The sequence below is a fragment of the Leptinotarsa decemlineata genome, unplaced genomic scaffold (genome assembly GCF_025532065.1).
Source record: "Leptinotarsa decemlineata unplaced genomic scaffold, Ldec_3_MD MMD2_tig00000882_RagTag_RagTag, whole genome shotgun sequence".
Taxonomy (NCBI): domain Eukaryota; kingdom Metazoa; phylum Arthropoda; class Insecta; order Coleoptera; family Chrysomelidae; genus Leptinotarsa; species Leptinotarsa decemlineata.
In genome coordinates, this window is record NW_027412556.1 from 15,592,156 (window position 1) to 15,612,725 (window position 20,570).

The 20,570-nt window shown below is 33.1% G+C and overlaps 1 protein-coding gene across 1 annotated transcript in view; it reads right to left on the reverse strand.

The window, feature by feature from the left end:
- The window catches only part of LOC111504982 (eukaryotic translation initiation factor 4 gamma 3), a 93,717-nt gene that overhangs the window by 40,770 nt on the left and 32,377 nt on the right, over positions 1 to 20,570 (reverse strand). The window contains 8 exon segments of the mRNA XM_023159712.2: positions 1 to 32; positions 2,292 to 2,355; positions 2,358 to 2,418; positions 2,421 to 2,594; positions 5,431 to 5,945; positions 7,812 to 8,034; positions 12,636 to 12,728; positions 16,926 to 17,101. Coding sequence (XP_023015480.2) covers positions 1 to 32; positions 2,292 to 2,355; positions 2,358 to 2,418; positions 2,421 to 2,594; positions 5,431 to 5,945; positions 7,812 to 8,034; positions 12,636 to 12,728; positions 16,926 to 17,101 — 1,338 coding nt within the window.

The window sequence follows — 20,570 nt, forward strand, 5'->3', positions numbered from 1 at the left end:
GCCACCGGAGTCGGTTCCGGAACTGGTTTAACCTTCACATAAAATATATGTTATACTTTGGAAATGTGGCAGGTTGATGTACAGCATGTTGTTGGCTTTAGGAATGCTGCTCTTTTTCTTTCTCTACATGAAGTTAACTCTTTAATTATTTATACAAGTGAAATACTGAAATTATTGATAGAGTATGGTGTAGAGTACTTCATTTGACCATTTTACATACTATTGAAAGATAGAATTTTTGATTTCAGTAGTAATATCGGTTTTGATGAACTATTACACCTTTCTTCTGAATATCAATTTTTTACCCTACAAACAACTGAATGTACAATAATATTGTTGTCACCTTGTATGAATAATGAATGTTATAGAGTTCAGTATTTTTATAAAAATCTTGAAAATTAGTGGCCAAAGTCCACTGTAAATAAAGTGGCATTATTAATTATAAATAACTCCATTATGAATAATAAAAATATTATACCAAAATGCCCATTGGATGGTCATTTCTTTATTGAAAGTTTTCATTGACGTTATTCATATGTTAAAAGTACAGCAATCCAGCCACCAACAGGAATTATCGAAAAATAGAAACGAGAACTCCGAGAATGTTATCAATTTTAGTCTTGCAGTTTTGATTTACATTTTGATTGGAAAATGAAATATTTTTTTAAGAACAGTAAGTTTTTGGGGAAAACAGCCTCTGGCTTTCTATTTCTTTCCAACGTTACAAAAAATGTGAGAAATTTATGAAGAAAGGAAGATAGAAAATAACTACAATAAAAACTATTCATAAAGAAATGTACATCATGAATAGAAGTTTTATGGAAGAAAAATCCAATTGAAACAATCACTTTCAAACATGAACATTATGAACAATTCAATTCAGTTTATTGTCTACCAAGAAACAGTAGATGCTTATTATGATTAGTGACAATAACTAATTACAAAATGTAGAATAACAGTAAGAAAAAGATATTTCATAAATAACAAAACTTATGATATACTTCAAAAAAAAAAACTGAAATGCAGTCAAAATCAGAAAATTAAGTTGTTCTAGATAAGAACATGTTAAAAGTGAATTCAATGGTAATAGAATAAATCAAACTATGGAATTCTGCTAATTAGAATTTTTTTTTTCAATTGATATTCAAATTTTGTACTGGAATAGAAAAAAGTGATTTCCATGTAATTGAGTGTTCTTATATTAAAAAATAGCTGTTTTGGTTGATTTTTTTTCCTCCAGTTTGTTTATGAAAGAAACTTCTGTGTAAGATCTGCACATTTTTGTAAATAATTTATGATTACTTTCTTTTTTTGGGACTTCAAGTGGAAATTTTTCTTCTTTAGTCCCTAAATGCGAAAATGAGAGTAAAAACTTCCTAGCACGTAAGATTTTTGAGTTATGATTCTTTTCACAAAAATGTAATGAACACGACATTCCAAATTTGCTTTTCCCCTAAATTGAGGAAATTGTTCAAAATCTAGCAACATAGTGTTTAAAACAAGTTTAAAAGCCGTACTGCTCCATAATGTTAAAAAAAGACCCTCGATTCCTCTTGCACATGCAGTTATAATACGTTATGTGGTGACCTAAAAGTCATAGGACTATTACTAGGTCTTCAGGGCGGATTTACGAAGTTTTGCTGTTTTCTTTGCTTTTGGAACAGTAGGACAACACAGAGCCATTATCAAGTAAAAGAATTGCTTCCGAGAGATAAATATATTCCAGGTCAAGCTAACGTGAAGAATATACCTCTTGTTAATTCCAAAAACGTTTTGTTACCTCCATTACACATTAAACTGGGGTTAATGAAAAATTTTGTAAAAGCATTAGACAAAGAAGGTGATGGGTTTAAATATCTTTTAAATATCTTAAACACGTTTTTTTCAAAATCAAGTGATGCAAACTCAAGGAAGGTATATTTGTTGGACGACAAATTAGAAAACTACCTAGTGATCAACAGTTTCATCAAAAGAATTGTTTCGGAGTTTTCAGGAAACAAGAAAGTAGAAAATTATGAAACACTAAAGATTGAAATGTTCCACTCTTTATCTATCTGGTCCTCTCAAAGAAATTATTTTCAAATGAAGTTAATATGAAGAATAATGCATAATTTGGATTACAGATCCCTGTAGTCAACATCTCTCTACATACAATGTCTGGCACCAACTTGTTAATTTCAAAACCTGGCTCTCAGCAAACATTCATTAATAACCAACAAAAGTTTCAACATTAGCGACTGCAACTTTCTCAGAATCCTCGCAAAAAAACACCCAAAATCATTTTACCATACCTCGTCTTTAACAATGGAAGCTTCTTTATCACTGACAGAGTTCCTGAGAGGAGTCGTCTCTTTCGCAGAGTCTCTCTGTTCCCTCGGATGGATCTCTTGCTGCAGCACCACCTGTGGCTGCTGCTGTTGTTGCTGCTGTAGTTGTTGTGCCTGTTCTCTGGGCTTGCGGCCCCCTTTCACGGGGCTTTCTCTGTCTTTGGGTAACTTATTAGGTAAAGTGACTTCGGCAGAGTCTACGTTGGCCGAAACTATCGGCGTTTCTTTGGCGGTATTTGTGTTCAACACGAATTCCTTTGCTCCGGGCTATAAAATTAAATAAAAAACATTCGATAAGAATAAACAAAAGTTAAATGAGTACATGGATAAGAATAAACGAAAGTTAGATGAGTACATGGATAAAAATAAACGAAAGTTAGATGAGTACATAGATATGTAATTTGTTGTATATATATATATATATATATATAATATTAATTTAATTATATTATATATAATTCTTGGTAGAAGTTATTATATCATCAATCTCATATTCTTCTATGTATGGAACAAAAATTGAGTTGAGTGAAGGGTGATTTATTACAAGGTATTGGATGTTTCAACTCCAAATTTCAGACATTTTTGAAAAACATCTTTTAAAATGAGATTTAAAAAGTTTTTTTAAAGGTTTTCCCAAATTTTAGTGAATAAATGACCATGTTTCTCTGATTATTTGGTAAGTTAAAGATTTTCTTTTTGTTTTCTGTTGTCATCCTATACTACTTTTTATATATTTATTCAAGTAATCTGTACAAACGCCTCAGGAAGGTTATTATATGTAAGGGTAGGTCCCAAAATTAATTGCAATTCAAATAAACTTGCCATTACCTAAAACTAATTCATTACATTTCATAGCTTAATCGGAGCTCTCAAGAAGCAATAAATAAAAAACTTGGAAAAATATTGATTTTTACAATCTATTTCTCAAATGAACAATTAACATGTGTTTGAATTTGTTGTGCAAAGTAGAAAGTTTTATTTTGAGAGGAGGATTCTTATTTCTAATAATCTTTTTTAGAATGTGTCCATAGCTCTGGCATAATTTCTTTGTTTAAATATTATCATTAATTTCATTACTGTAAATTTGGTTGTGTGTGTGTGAATGAGTTTTTTTTGCTCTAGTAAGTACCGATTTACGGAAGTGCCACATATTTTTTTTATTTGTTTCTTGGAGATTCAAGACTTTAAAACTCGAAATTCTGACGTTTATTTGAAATCAGTCAGATCATGTTTTTTAATAATAATAATAAATTTATTTCCCACGAAAATCACAATGTTCATACTGGGGGAAAAAACAATAAAGAAAAGTAAAGAAAAAGGTTCTAATTCGCTCAAATAAAAATGTGTGAAATATATAAAAAATTGATAATTATACAATAATTTATAACAAAAGATGTTTTTCGAGGTTTAATTTTATTCATTTTGCTGACTTTTTTCATAGAATTTGGTGAATTATTTAATTCAAAATTACTCAATGAATCAATTGTTATACATATTCGATCTGATATTCAAAACATTTAGATTTTTTGAATGCCTTGTTAAAGTTTAGTTGATAACTGATTATTTTGAAAATCCAATTTGAGTGTTTCATTTTATTTTTTGCCAGATGAATGAAAGTGCAAAATGAGTTTGTATATCATTCATATATCTGATAAATTTTTTGGTCTGTATGAATTTATAGTTATTGTTGATATCAAAAGTATATTCGAAATTTGCTTCGAAGGTTTCACCTGTTTTTTTTATTGTATTGTGTAAGACAATAAATATATTAAAATAAGTCGGTGAATTACCATATAATAGTTTGAAAAAAAAATGGATGCACCTCATAATGAAAAGTAATCCGCTTTTTTGAAGTTTGTAAAAAGAGATTTCCGCTGAGAAATAATGATGGACCTCTTAGGTCTTTAGTGTAAATTCACCAGCGTTTGTGAATCTAAATTTAAAGTGATTAATTTTTGACAAGACAGGCCTCATCTCAAAGCAACCAAATCTAAATGAAACCTTACTTTAGAAGTGCCCTTCTTGAAGTAGAACAAAAATAAATAGCAGACATTAATATGACAAGTCTATACAAGGTTTTGAAAATATGTGATTTGAATACAGATAGAGATACAACTTACAATTAACAAAGGTAGTACAGATAAAGTAATTAACAGATAACTTATTTGCCGACATTCAACTCAAAATATAAATAAATGAATCAGGGGTACATTTTCAGTTTTGGGGGGGGGGGGAAATTAGGGTTTTGTAAAGAGTTTATTTTGAGATGCATTTCTTTCTACCTTTCCTTGGAAGTTGTCTATATTTTCCGATAGTTTTCCACATTTTGTGTATAAAATGGAGAAGTAGAAAGCCTTTCTCATAAAAAAGGCATGTTTGAACTCTTTTGTAGATTTGAAGAATATTTTGAGGACTGATTTAAATTTTATTGCTTTGTGTTTGAAGCAAAAATAACTTACCAAACTGCCTTATTTTCGTGGAAATGACAAATAATATAACATTCATCGATCATCGATCTATCATCAAGTATCAGTCAGTTTTATCATATATTATATAACATTCATTCAAACATGGAAATACGGCAGTTTGGTAAGTTACTTTTATCTCGAACACATTCACAAGTACGTTTAAATTTCGATGAATTTAAACTACTATGAAATGGACCCAAGGATAAACAGTCATCATCTTTACACACCCCAAAATCTGTTAAATATATGCCTGTATGGCCCTATTTCCAATGGAATTAGGGTTACAACCACCTATTGACAAAAATCGATCAGGAGGTATCTTACTTCAGATTCAGAAAAACGCTGAAAACATTCTTACTGGATAACTCGTATTATACTATGGACGAGTTCTTATCTTCGTAGTGAACTCTCTTTGCTCCTTATAGCATTTTAAAGTACATGTATTGTTTGCCTAATCATGTTCAAATTTCTTTTGACTTGTTTTATACCTTTCAGGTCTTTGAAACCAATAAAGATTATTATTATTATTTAAGTTGGAAAAGTCGGCAAAAAACACAGATTCTTTATCCAACCAGTTCTTTCTTCGAAATACTATTCGAATTCCTAATACTTCACAGAAAAATATTGATTCTTACCTGCAACTTGCTCGATTGAGCGACATGCTCAAACTTGGACATAAGTGTAGTTGACTGTGGAGGGGGGGTAGCAAAGCGCTCTTCGTGGTCTGTATCCTCAAGCCTCATCGGGACGGGGAGATCCAGGGCGTCCTTGTTGATGGCTTGCAATACCTGCTTGGCAAAGGCGGCTTGCACCTCCTTGTTGTGCGTCTGCTGCGCGGGGGGCGGCTGCGGCGTCTGCCGTGCCGATGATTCGCCTGATGGCGGATGTGAACTAGCGGCTGCATCGTCGAAGATCTCCTGCAGTCGGTCGGCCCCCGTGTTGGGGTCGATGATTTTTAATGCGTTCGGCCTTCGTTTGTGAACCTGCCTCTGCTGCTGTTGCTGTTGTTGGAATGGCTGTTGGAGCGGAGGACCATTCTGGGGCAGTGACACATTTTGTAAAGGAGCTTGGGAAGGGGTCGCGTTCATTGGGGACACCTGCTGAATGGAGCCAGGAGCCCGCTGCTGCATCACCTGCCCGAAATTGTAATCTGTAAGAAACAACAATGTCGTGATCAAGGAGTGTTTTTTCAAATAGAAACACAGAATAAAGTATTTGTTTCTTAGACCAAATAGAAGAAATCATAGCTTCATCAGTTATATCCATAACAGTCTTCATCAGTCGGACAGTTGTGAGTCCAACTGATGCAGCTACCGTGTAGTGAAACCCGTCTTGAATCAAATTTATTGTAAACATTCTCTAATAGTTATGGATGTCTTATCTTGAAATCAATTGGGTGTGCTCCAAAATGTAAAACTCATACCACGGTAAGCTATAATTTCTTCGAATTAAGAGAATTATCTGGCAATAATAACAAATGAATTAGGAATCAAGGCTGCTGGTGAAATCATGTACTTTTGAGACATTTTATTAATATTTCACTTTATAATGGAATATTTACCATCAGCTGAAAACAGGTATTGTGATGCCTATTTAGAAAGTGGCGAATACTAGCTTATGCTAATAGATACATTATCAGATGTAGATAAACTTCTGGAGATTCCCGTTTATTGACTACTATTTGAGAACATAAATCAAAATTACTCAATAGTCAATCAAAGATTTAGGCAGAATCAACCAGAGCCCAAACAATGCATTTATGATTCAACATTGAAACAAAAGATCTCCACACTTAGCTATTAATCACACATTTCCGCTATAATTAAAAAATCTATGAGGATGCTTGGCTTTATAAAGAGAACCACCCGTGCTTTCACCAACATCACTGCTATTAAATCTCTTTATTTTTCCCTGGTTAGATATCATCTCGATTACTGTTCCACAGTTTGGTACCCTCATTACTTCACAAAAAAAGTGAAACTCAAGGCCGTACAGCACAATTTCCTGCGATATATTGCCTTCAAGATGCGTGTTTACTATGATATACTGCATCGGAATGCATTTTGAACATATCTTCTCTTGAGGCTCGCAGAAAACATAGAGATTTAATACTTCTATTCTGTATTTCTCTATCAACGGGCTGAGTATCAGCCCCGAGCTTCTCTTCAAAATATCTTTACATGTCCCCAGTCGTTCAACTAGATAGGTGCAAACGTTTTACGTTTCTTTTCACAGATTCAATTATTCATACAACAGCTTTATTCCCAGAACTCTTTGATTGGCTAACTCTAAGTAACTTTCAAATCTTTTATATATCACTTTTCCGCTTTAAAAACCATATTCTTCACCTAGCCATCTAATACTATCTGTTTGTGTTGTTGTATTGTGTCTAATGTTACTTGCCTGTAAGAATCATATTAGGCCATATCGTTATACATTTTAATTTTTATTGAATAATCTATTTATTATCTTACTTTGAAATTGTATTATTTTTATAATTTACTTTTAATCCACTGAATTGCATCAAGTACTACTTATATCTGAACTGGGCTTGCCCGTGTATATACATGAATAAATAAATAAATAAACATCAGACAGCGCTGTTTAAATACCCCGTAGGTGTCATCAGTGTTCCTATGCTGAACCAAAAATGTTTGCTGGACTCAACTGTTCTTGAAGGACAAGCCTGAGTGAGTATGGTAGACAATATCTTCCCTTACCACAAGATGCCATCAATGAGATCTTGTTCATCTTTGATATTCAAGGATTCGGTTCTCTGACAAATCCCATAGATGGCGTCTTCATCAGGGGAGATTTTATCTCCCTCACTTACTTAGGATTGTACTTTTAAGGACGGTGGAGTCCAGCAACACATTTGTGATTCAACCTAGCACTACTAACGAGACCTATGGCAGGTCGAAACATAGCTGTCTGATGTTGAATCATAAATGTGTTGTTTTTGCTAGTTTGCTAGTTGCCTTGCAGTCTACATTTTGCCTGTCCGAGGAATACTTACATTGAACGGGTTGCGCCTGGGCTGGTGTCCCGCTGAAATGGTTAAAAGCTGCCGCCGACAGATGTGGAGTGTAGATTTGAGTCGGAACCGTCTGAAGATATCCTGGCGGTCGCTGCGCAGGAAACCCAGTTGGGTACGCCATCGTGTTCGGAGTAGGTATGTACATAGGTGAAACATGCATGTACGGAGACGGCTGAGGCGTATAGAGAGGTTGTTGCTGAGGCTGAAAGTATACATATATAAATATGAAATGCATCCAATCTATAGAGATTACAACCAGAAATGCGAATAAAAATCGTGAGTAATCTTTTTTGGTATGTGCTCAAAAATTTCTATATTTACTCTATTGACATAATATTTATACAGTGGTGAGTTATTATATGACCAATTCAGTGTGCAAATTTTTGACTAATTGACAGGGAAAGAGAAAATCTAATACTTCCAGACAACAGATTTCAGCTATAATAAAATGTTCCACATTTGAAATATGTTCTGATGAGAAATATTGATTTTGGTATTGGAAGATTGTGAACAGATGAATTTTTCCAAAATGGATTATTCTTCACATGTTCACTATATTTTTTGAGATTTTTCATACGGAAACTACAATGAAATCGTATAAACTGAAGAATCATTCAATTCTCCAGTAAGTGTTTGACTAGATTTGAGTATGTGTGATTAAATCAATCACAAACAAGCTATACCGATATATGACTTCGACGTTGCGAAAATCAAATCTAACTTTGGTATAAAACAATCCACTACAAAGGAGGTATGTGATGGAAGTGACTCAACTTGATATTGGCGAAACCGGGAGAACCTTTTCCCAAATCAATAATAAATCCGGTTAACAATAGTAAAATGAATAAAATCATCTTTCGTGAAAACAATTCAATAACAATTAGTGAAAATGAACACGAGATAGCTGAGAATTTCAATAATTACTTTGTTAATAGTATTTCAAATATCTCTAAGAGTATCCCTCAATCTGATGAATGGTCATCCACAAATTATTCAGTTATAAACAGTTCTTTTTCCAAACTTAAACTATCAACGATGACTCAACTGCGGAAGATTATTCATTCCTTAGACAATAAAAACAAGTCTGAAGTACTGAATAGCAAATTTTTAAACGAAACATTCGAGGTATTTGGTGATATTAAACCTGGTGAATACATCTCTGGATAAAGGAATATTTCCAGATCAACTGAAGATAACTTCTGTTATTCCTATACCAAAGGTTAGTAATACAATTGAAGCAAGCGATTTTCGCCCAATTAATACTCTACCAACTTTGGAGAAAGTTCTTGAACTAGCAGTTTACGAACAATTAGTTGCATACTTGGATGATAATGAATTATTCTTAGGTAAACAGTCAGGATTCAGAAAAAATCATTCCTGTGAATCAGCTACTCAGTATATTTTCTCTAGATGGAAAAATGCGTATGATGAAAATAAATACACTGTAGCTGTCTTTCTTGACTTCAAGCGCGCATTTGAAACAATTGACAGAAACTTTTTGATAAAAAAAATTAAATTATTATGGGTTAACAGGCTCTGTGCTGGCATGGTTTCTTAATTACCTTAGTGAAAGAAAACAGAAAACAAAAATTGGTTCAAAAATATCTGATGAGATAGAACATTGGTGTTCCCCAGGGAAGCGTACTTGGTCCACTTTTATTTATTATATACCTAAATGATATTTATTATGTTCCTGGGCTACATGAACTTAATCTGTTTGCAGACGATACATTAGTTTATACTTCGAATACAGAACTCAATTATGCTGTAGATACTCTCAAAGGTTCTATGAAGAACATCGAAAAATATTTACATATGAATAAATTAAAATTAAATGCAGATAAAACAAAAGCTATGGTGATAACAACTAAATATAAACTGAACTCTATTGATTATAATGAAATAAAAATTGAAATTGGTAACACTACCTTGGAATATGTGTCTGAAATAAAGTATCTGGGAGTTATTGTAGATAACACTTTGAGTCTGAACAGTCATGCTGAATACGTTTCAAAAAAAATTTCAAAAAAATTATATTTTTTTTCTAGGATAGCAAATACTTTGACTATTAACTCCAGCATATTATTATACAATTGTATAATTAAACCTCAATTTGAGTACTGTCCAACTTTAATGCATTTAATAAACCAAAATAGGCTTTCCCAATTTCAAAAACTCCAAAATAGGGGCATGAGAATTATATTAAGATGCAGTCGTTATACTTCCATTGATCACATGTTAAATATACTACAATGGCTGTCGATTTCAAATCGATTATTCTTTTTAACAATGGTTTTTATATTTAAAATAACCAAAAGTCTCCAACCAACATATTTTAATGAATTTTTGGTTTTTAATAATCAAATACATGAACATGAGACAAGATCTTATAATAATTTTCATATATATATAGAACTCACACTGGTGGCGGAACTAAAAACTTATTCTACAAGGGACTACGGGAATTTAACAATTTAGCAAATGCCATTAAAGAGGAAAATACTGTAAGAGGATTTAAAAGTAAATTATTGGAATACCTAGAGTGTTAGTTAGTTGGAAAACATGTATATTATATATAGTTACTATATCAATATTGGTTTCAACATTGGGTCTTATAAATTGTATAATTTTTATTATTATCTTTTTATTTAGTTTATCTTCATTATTGTTATTATCTATATACAGATTTGAATTTTATTAATATTTTTGGCACTGTGGAAATTTAAATTATTAATTAGTTATTATGTCTTGTAAGATTAGGATGTATCCTATAATAAAGATTACTACTACTACTACTATAATACAAGAACATAGGAGTAGTTTCATGAATGTGAAGACAGACCAGTTCCACATTTGCAAACCATCTATTGACAGAGGAGCAAGAGTTCATAACTATAAAATATTATATTTGAAAGAGAAAGGATGAAACTCAATCTTTTGGAATGCTTGGAAATTAATAGTTTTAAGAATTTTGAAAATTTATGAGTGACCAAATATAATTGAATTCTCCCTATCTTCTGAATATGTTCTTTAATGTGGAAATTGGTAATTAGTATATTTTATGTCAGTCTAATGAATTGGTAATTTTTTTCGTTACGTTCAAATTTTTATTTAGTGTTTTACATAAAATCAGAAAAGTATTAGTCATTAAGAGGTGGAAGGTCATACAATTGAAACTGTTATTATATTATATAAAGCACTAGTCAGGTAAAATTTAGTCAGTATGAAAAAGCTCGTAGAAGTTATTATATAGCGAAACACGCTTGAACAAAGTGTAACTTGAATACATAATAAAGATCTTTTTACAATAACTTGCCAAAAGAAAAAAATGTGATGAAATTTCAATGTTCACTATATAGTTATAAAAAAAAGGAACACGTGTTTCGCTATACAATAGCGAACATGATGATTTATCTGCGATAGAATTCCTAGGCAGTTTATTACAGTTTAATTCAGTTTATTTGTGAATAAATGTATATAGCATATGCCATACGAAGATCAGTTTCAATACTTTATTTTGCTGAAGCTATCTGTTACCCATTGGGCTGCACTATCATTATTACTGATAGTTCTATCTTTTAACATAAATCATCATTGGGCCACTTGGTGTTAGGTTAAGTCATAATCTGACATCAAAATAGTTCTTGTTGCAAAAATTTCTCCAGAACACAATCGACACCTTCATAATATTGATCATATCTGGTCATATTGATCAGCATCTGGTATAGATCATATTGATCTATACCAGATGCTGAAGGTTAATATACATAATTTTCCTATTGTTTATAATGGCCAAGACCAAAATGGGTTTGTTAAAAGATCTTATCTTCAATTGTTACTGAAAATGGCTTTTATTTTGAGGTCTGAATCTTCCCTCAACAGAAGGATTGCTATTAATCACCTCGATCAGGTTTATGCTATTTTACTTGATACTGACAAAAATTTCATCAATTTCAGAATAAAAATGACATCTCTGAAATTTCATCATACTTTTTTTTAATGAACTTTATCTTTGAACACATATTATATAAATTAAATTAATGTAGTGATTGATTTAGAAAACATTCATTTTCCGAATTTGCCAATTTGTAGTACTTAGTGTTTTCTCAGTTGTTAGCTTGCTTACATGGTATAATGCCACTTATAATATTTGTAGCATAGTCGGCAACATTCTTTGTTCCATGTTTTTACCTGACAAACACAAAATTCCTAATTCTGTGCCACACTTCATATGTCACATTTCATTCTTGTTCAAGGTCACCTAGCACATTTGCTTCCCACCTGTTGATTATTTTTAAATATTTTCAAATAATTTTGACGCGTTTTGTATTCAAGAAAACTTTGTGTAAGTTTTTATTTCTACGAATGTTATCAAGACTGTACCTTCATCGACTTGTCATGTTTTATTTATATAACTTGAACATCATTTCTGACAGCAAGTTGTGCATCTGATTTTGAGAATTTTCCAATGTTATTTTACACTAAAATTATTATAGCTTCCCAGAAGAAGGTAATGTAAACATTATCGAAGTATTGGAATAACACTGTTCTAGTGTTTAATTATCATTTTGAAAATTCACCGTATATAAATATACAGCCTAATTACTAGGTTATGTTTCTCCTGGTGCCGCCAATTTGTGCACGTTAAAGATACCGTTTGCGGGAAGTCCACCAACTATGATGTATTTCAGGACCATTGTCACAAACGTAAGTTTGTCCCTCCTATCCCGATTTATTTCGTTCCCAGTGCACCCCATTAACTAAGGGAGATTCGAATAAAACACTTTACACATCGAAACTTACTCTGTTATGGTTAGACATCCTTTGGCCTTGACTTGGTGGCCCGTTAGTCCGATAATAGGTCCCCTGAGCTGGTCTAACGGGAGGCTGAACGAACTGAAAAAAAAAATCAATGAAAGGATCGAAATCGACGATTTTTCACAAATACACCGTAATAATCTTTCGGCTGTTATCTTATCAACGACTGAATTTCGAATGAGACCTTGCTTTTCAGAGATGTTTGGAAGGTTCAAACTGAATAAAGATATAAAAAAATCCCGATCGGAACAACGTATTCAACTATTATACTCCAGTGTTTGATACTTCAGATACATTTTTCTGGCGAACCACAGTAAACGACCCTGTAAACAGGTTGAACAATGGGAACTTCACAAAAATATGCCTACCTTTCTCTCAATTACCTAACATAACCATGTTCCATTTCAACTTCTATTACGTTACCGAGTGTGAGTACTTTCTCCAGACCATTCAGATGCTCACAATTTTTTTACACTGGAAAGCCATCTGCCACACGGACACGTAAACTAACGGAGGAACCAAACTACACTACGAAATGACGAAAATCGACGAAGTGCTCTGATAACGTCTATCCACGTATATACACGATTGTGTCGGTGATAACGGTGGTGGTACAACGTTCTACTGGGCAAAATGTTAGATTATGGTAAAATCACTGATTGTCAAATTACTCGGATTTTACTTGTCCAAAACATTATCATGTGATTCCGCGTATTTAATATCCATGTGAAATGTTTTAATGGGTATTTTTTTATATCTGAAATACAGGGTATATCTTGACGAGTTAACGCAATCTATATATAGAAAACTGAGAGTAGGGCGATTCTGAAAATTGGTAGGATGGGTGAAGAACTAATGAAGAATTCAACTGAAATATTTTCGTTGAGGTGACGTTTCGGGTTTCACCGGAAGTGACGTCATCTTTGTTATTTTTAATGACACACCCTGTATTTCACCTCATTTTTTAATTCTTCCCATGTTTTAGATTGTAACTCACGTATGAATATAGGGTAATATTCAAAATGAAAAAAGTGACGGATGCAGCCTCTCGAACATACGTCATTTTTATGTAAATTAACATTTTTAAAAATATGCAGTTAGTGAATCGTGATAATTGAAAGTTGAACGGATCACGCATCATTTTCACGTCCACTGAATAATCCACAGGGTGCGCAAAAACTAGGGTCCAATAAGCGAATGAGAAAAATTGAAAATCTCAACTTTTTCAAATGGGAACCCCCATTTTTCTCCTCAAGGTTCAATTCTATTATGAAAATAAGCCCTAGTTATGATACACTTCCCCATACCCAAAACTTATAATTTTGGAGATATTCCATTATATTTACATACTTTCCCGAAATGTTGATATTTCTAGTAGGCTACTGTCTTTCAACACAATGTTTTAACAAATGAAATAAAGTTGTTTACTGTCAGATTCGTGCTCTCCGAAGGTACAATATGGCTCGTGTTGGTTATAATAATCACGATTTCTTTAACTTATTGGTGATTTATGGCGAATGCAATAAGGTGTTAACAAGAGCATGTGATGCTTATGCTACAAGGTATCCAGAAAAACCAAACCATCTCCAGATATCATTAGAAGATTAATCTTCAATGTTACGAACTTTGGATCATTCGAAAAGAAAATTATCAAAACTAAAACGGTGGTTGACAATGAAGATAATGCGATTACTGTGCTTGGGTACTTCACTGCTTTTCCAGAAGCATCTTTGAAAGATGCGGCACGAGATTTGGGATTGAATAAAATGTCCATGCAGAGAATATTAGCAAAACATAAATGGCATCCGTGTTCTCATACTTTTTTAGTCCATGGCCTGAAGCTATCCGATTATGAGAGAAGAATTAACTTTGCGGAGTTCTTCATTATGAAAAATCAAGAAAACGACCAATTTTTGAGGAATATTATATGGCGAAATTTACCAAAAATGAGATATTCAACAAGCGGAATTCTCAATACTGGAGTGATACAAATCCTCATTCAGTTCGGGAACGTCAATTTCAAGACTGTTGAAATTTCAATGTTTACTGCGCTGTTAAAGACGACGCAATAGTGATGCTTCACTTCTTAGACAAAAATTTAAATGGTTAGTTGAAAAGTATCGGAATTGTATCGTTTCATTGATTTAAAAAAAATTAAAATACATCACTCATGAAAATGGCATCAAGGTAGCTATGTAATAAACATTCATAGCATCTAGAAAATACATAACAGACCACCAGGTATTTTTATTTTCAGGTGAACGATACCTAGATATTTTAAAAAAATCTCGATACGGATCATTTGGAAAAACTGACGCTCGCTGACCATCGAAAAATTTCGTATCAACATGATGGAGCACCTCCACATAATCATCAGATGGTGAAGATGTATTTAGAATAAACTTATTACGACCAGTGGTTCGGAACCGACGGTCCTCAATTATGGCCACCGCGATCGCCCGATTTAACTCTAATGGATTTCTTTTGGGGTTATATAAAAAACGAGGTGTATTCTTACACGACAACAACAAAATAAGATTTTCAGCAGATAGTTCGTACTGCTTTCAACTCTATTCCACCGGACATGATAAGACGAGCTGTATAACGCTAGTTGCACACACACCGATTTCGGACGGGCGACTTTGTACCGGTCGTCCAAATTCCAATAGTGAACCACATGTGGGAACGGGACCTTGCACACATGCCTACCGGTGATCGTTGCCGGTAAAATACCGGTGAGCAGCCGTCCACTGCCACTGTATTGCCGGCAGTACCGGGAAGTAGTGGCGTACATGACTAAATACACTCTTGCATACTCACCGGTTTTTTACCGACCATTCCAGTCTCGAATGCTCGGTGAAATTGTAGTTACTACGCATTAACTTCGTTTTGGTAGTGCGTGCTGATTACGACAACAAAGCAACTGATTGTTTGACCGATAAAAATCCGGTGAGTGTGCAAGCACCCGCTACCAATAAAATATCGACCGATTTTATACTGGCCGTCCAAAATCGGTGTGTGTGCAACTAGCGTAAGACGTCACACGGAGAAGTGTAAAATTCTTAGAAGTTGAAGGAATGTATTTGAACATTTGTTGCAATAAAAAAAGCTGTTGACAAAAGTGTCACATGTTCTTGTTTAGCACTGAAACTAAATTTGAAATTGTTGTTTATTCTAATCATGATTTTTGTCTTGATTATGGGATTATTTTTCATGAGATTTCCAATGGAAACTAGGCAACAAAAACATTTTATCGGACAAACATAACGAGGGCTTATTTCCATAATAGAATTAAATCTTGTGTATTATTCAGTGGACGTGAAAATGATGCGTGATCCCTTCAACCTTTAATTATCACGATTCACTAGCTGCATATTTTTAAAAATGTTAATTTACATGAAAATGACGTATGTTCGAGAGGCTGCATCTGTCACTTTTTCTAAAAAAAATTCGAAAACGGTTCATTTTGGGTATAAGGTATGATACATGAGTTAGAATCTAAATCATGAGAAGAATTCAAAAATGAGGTGAAATACAGGGTGTGCCATTAAAAATAACAAAGATGACGTCACTTCCGGTGAAATCCGAAACGTCACCTAAACGAAAATGCTTCAGTTGAATTCTTCATTAGTTCTTCACCCATCCTACCAATTTGCAGAATCGCCCTACTCTCAGTTTTCTATAGATTGCGTTAACTCGTCAAGATATACCCTGCATTTTAAGAATATGAAGCGAAATAAATCAAGGTTGAAATTTTCATTTCTGTGGTTTGTTCATTTCCTAAATTCATTAATGGAAAAACACTATATATTATCGCTGAGAGTATATCTGACGAGTGTTCTCTAAACATTTTCCATTGCTTCAAAACATCACTAGATTCAAAATAACATTACATGACAATGTCTTGAAACTTGTGATGCACTGTTTAGAACCTGTGGTGTAGTAATGAATATTTCTGAAGTTTTTTCCCAACACCAAAGCGTTACTTTAATACCCCGGCACGTGTTTCGATCACCAACTGATCATCTTCAAGAATAAACTTCCTCTTGAAGATGATCACTTGGTGATCGAAACACGTGTCGAGGCGTTAAAATAACGGTTTGGTGTTTCGATCACCAAGTGATCATTTTCAAGAGGAAGATCAAACAGTTTGATCTCCCTCTTGAAGATGATCATCGGTGTGTGTGCAATTAGCCTTACGAATGAAGCGATCTTGAGGTCTAGGTCTAAGCCAGACTTAATATTATACGAAGAATGCCAGGGTTAGTTACTTACCATATGCTGCTGCAGCGGCTGTACTTTCAAGTCCGCATTCGGTGGTGTTGAGGCCTGATTCGGAGGCACCGTCGGCGTGATACCCCTCAGACCGGGACCCTGGTTACCCCCTTGGTTAGGCTGCTGCGACGGAACATACGGCCCGGGAGGCGTAGACACAGGATATCCTTCGGGTCCTAAAAAAATATAATGTCCAAAATGAATGAGACATTGAATACAAGGTATAGATATATAACAAACGGGATTAAACTTAGGTCAAGCTACGACACGCTGAGCTCCATCTCCCAAGGAGCCTGTCAGAATTGGATATATATCTCCTGGTATATCTTTTGTATTTTTTGTGATAAGTACGATTATTTTGAGTACGTTCAATAAGCCAAAGCGTGGTTGAAGGGAAGAATAATGGCGTACTCATAGGTCGTTACCGCAGTTTCATCAGCGAGTATGTCATGCTACTAGAATAAGTGATCTAAATTGAAAAGTATGACTGAACTAACAAGAATGAGCCGGAATTTGAATAAAACCAAAATGAGACTTCATACAAAGTCCTTACATTCACAAGAAGAAAAAAATTCGTAACGGAAATCTAACAGTCACGTTACTTTGGACAGCATCCTTATTGAAGTGAAATGACTTTGCTAGGAGAAATCCATACATATAGGATTCAAAAACTAGAAGGAATATTAGAGAAAGGTTTTACGTGAAAAATGCGCTGTTGTACAAAAGAGAAGAGAATCCATACATATAGGATTCAAAAATTAGAAGGAAGATTAGAGAAAGGTTTTACGTGAAACCTAGATAATTTTTAAAGTAGGCTACAAAAATCACGCAAGATCAACTCGATCAAACATGATGACGTAATGCTACATACTACAAATTTGATTGTGTAACATGTCATGACAAATCCATTCTATATGACTTATTTTATTGCCTTCTAATTACGGTAAAATAATACTATAATGTATTCAAACAAGGGAAACAGCAGTATGCATTTTCCCTACTGTATTGCGCGTGCCAGCTTCGTGGCTTGCACGCGCAATACAGTAGAGCCTCTCTGAAAAAATTTGAGTCATTATTGAAAAAAGGACACGATTCAACATTTAACCCAAATGCGATCAAGTAACATATAAAATGGGGCTAAATCTAATGACCACTATAAGTGATCTTTACGTAGTATCACTGTCTTTTTTTATTAACACGCTTTTATTAGCGTCACCTAAAACATCGAACTAAAAAGTTGAAAATATTTTTTTAAATAAGCTTAAAACAATGACGAATGAAAAATACTAGTATTATTGTGAAAAAAGCGTGCGCGCTTTGTGCAATATTTTTTGTATATCAAGCGCCCGTGACGTTTTTCACTATAATACTAGTCTTTTTCGGTAGTTATTGCTTTAAGCTTATTTAAAAAAAATATTTTTAACTTTTTAGGTTGATTTTTTTTAAAAACGTGTTTTTTTTTAGTTTTTTTTTTTTAAATTATATTTATTAAATTCATTTAGTTTGCCTCTAATTTCCAGGAGAGCCTTTGAATTGGCTCTCTCTCTCTCTCTCTCTCTGATTGCAGATTTTAACATGGTCTAAGCCTAAGCAATCCGCAATCTTTTAGATCTTATGCTGCAATAGCTGTTTCAATTCTATTAATTCCCCGTTAGCCGATATTTGCTCAAATTACTATTAATTTCATCTTAATAATAATAATAATAAATATTTATAAATCCCATGAAACATTACGTGTTTATAGTAGGGACAGTGTAACATACAAATTCAAAAAATAGCATACTAAGAATAATACAACAAATAAAAATATGTGAAACTAAAGAATTGTCAACCTATTTCAAGATATATTCTTATAGTTGTGTTTTGAATTTCGTAAAATAAATTTTTTTCAGAGTGTTAGGTATTTTATTATATAAATTAACTAAATCATGAAAATTATATTTTTGACCAAATTAACTTTCATGTGATTGTGAAACTATATTTTGTATTTGCCGTGTATTATGATCATGAAGTGAATTAATTTCGTCGAAACATAGTACTAAATGGTTTTTATTATTCTCAACATTATGAATGAACATGCATATTTTGATATGGTATATTTTCCTAATATTAAAAATTTTCTTGGTTTATGCAGATCGCTGGTCCTCTCTCTTTGATTCAGCTCATATATACATTTTATGACTTTATTTTGTAACCGTTGTAAAGGTTTCAAATGCGAGGAATTAGCTGTTGCCCAAACTGATGTAAGATATTCAAAATTCGAATGAATTAAAGAAAGATAAATTGTTTTCAAATATTCAAAAGGAATAATATTTTTCATTTATAAAAAATACCTACAAGAGATGAAATTTTGTTTCAAGATAAATTCTGATCTAGATATAAACCTTAAATTTTTACTTCTTTCTTAAATTCTATAGAACTATTATTGAAATTAAAAAAAGTTTTGTAATCTGATTTTTATTCTGGATATAATTGAATAGCAAGATTTATCGAAATTTAAATGTAACTCATAAGATCCGAATCAAAGAGATGTTAGTTTTAGGTAAATGAGGGTTATATTATCAGCAAAAAACTGATAGAACGACATACATTCAGTTCTGAAATAGAATTGATGTAAATTAAGAATAGTGTCGGGCCTAAAAAAGAACCTTGTGGTTTTCAATAAACTCTTTTTTTCCTGCATGATTCACATAGTATTTGGCTAAAAAAAGTCCGATTCTCGAATTTTTCCTCAGAAACTAATAGCAAATTCCGTTTTTTTTGTTCTCCGCTTCAAGCTGTTTAACAATATTTCCATAGATAACGTCCTATTGCTGCCATATTGATTTTTTTGAAATGGTTTCTACGCCGATATTTTGGCAAAAAAAATGGTGACATATGTTATATGGTCAAAAAGTGAATTTCGCATTCACATTACATCAAATAATAGGTATATTCAGTGCAAAAATAGTAGCTATGCGTGAACGGCCAAGATCCGGGAGCACAATAATTGAACACAATTCACATGACATCTGAAAGCGCATAAGCCTTCGTTTAAAACGCGATTACAGAAAAAAAAACTTACTTCTTCCATTCCTGCCGCGCCCGCGCCCACGGCCACGACCATTAGGACACTGCATTGATAAAACGAAAAATTCAAATTTGCCGAATATTTCACAAAACGAAGCGAAAATGATTTTGAAGTTGGAGCCTTCGAAATTCTTTTGTCGGAAAATAATTTCTATCTTGGTTTATCGGAAGCGTATATAGGCACTGATATCACTGGAAAACTGATGATATGAAAATTTACCAAGACTTTTAATACCTGTCTTATTCAAACTCAGGTAATTCAAAATTTCTTCTCGTAGAGGGGGTTATGCATGAAACTTCTAATTTCAGTTGGTACTTGTAAAATTTGTATTTGTTCGTTTGTTCAACTGATATTTGGAGTAGGCCCGACTCAGTTCTATGGGTATATTTTGTATCCACGGATTGTGATGGTGTAATACTACACTTCAAAAAATAAATAACTGAGCCCTTTTGGCGATTTCATAAGATTTCATAAAAAAATTGTACTTATTGGATTTTAACATTTTTAATTTCCATTCATTTTAACACAATTACTTTTCTATTGTCGCTTTATATCAGAGTTTCATATTAACAAAT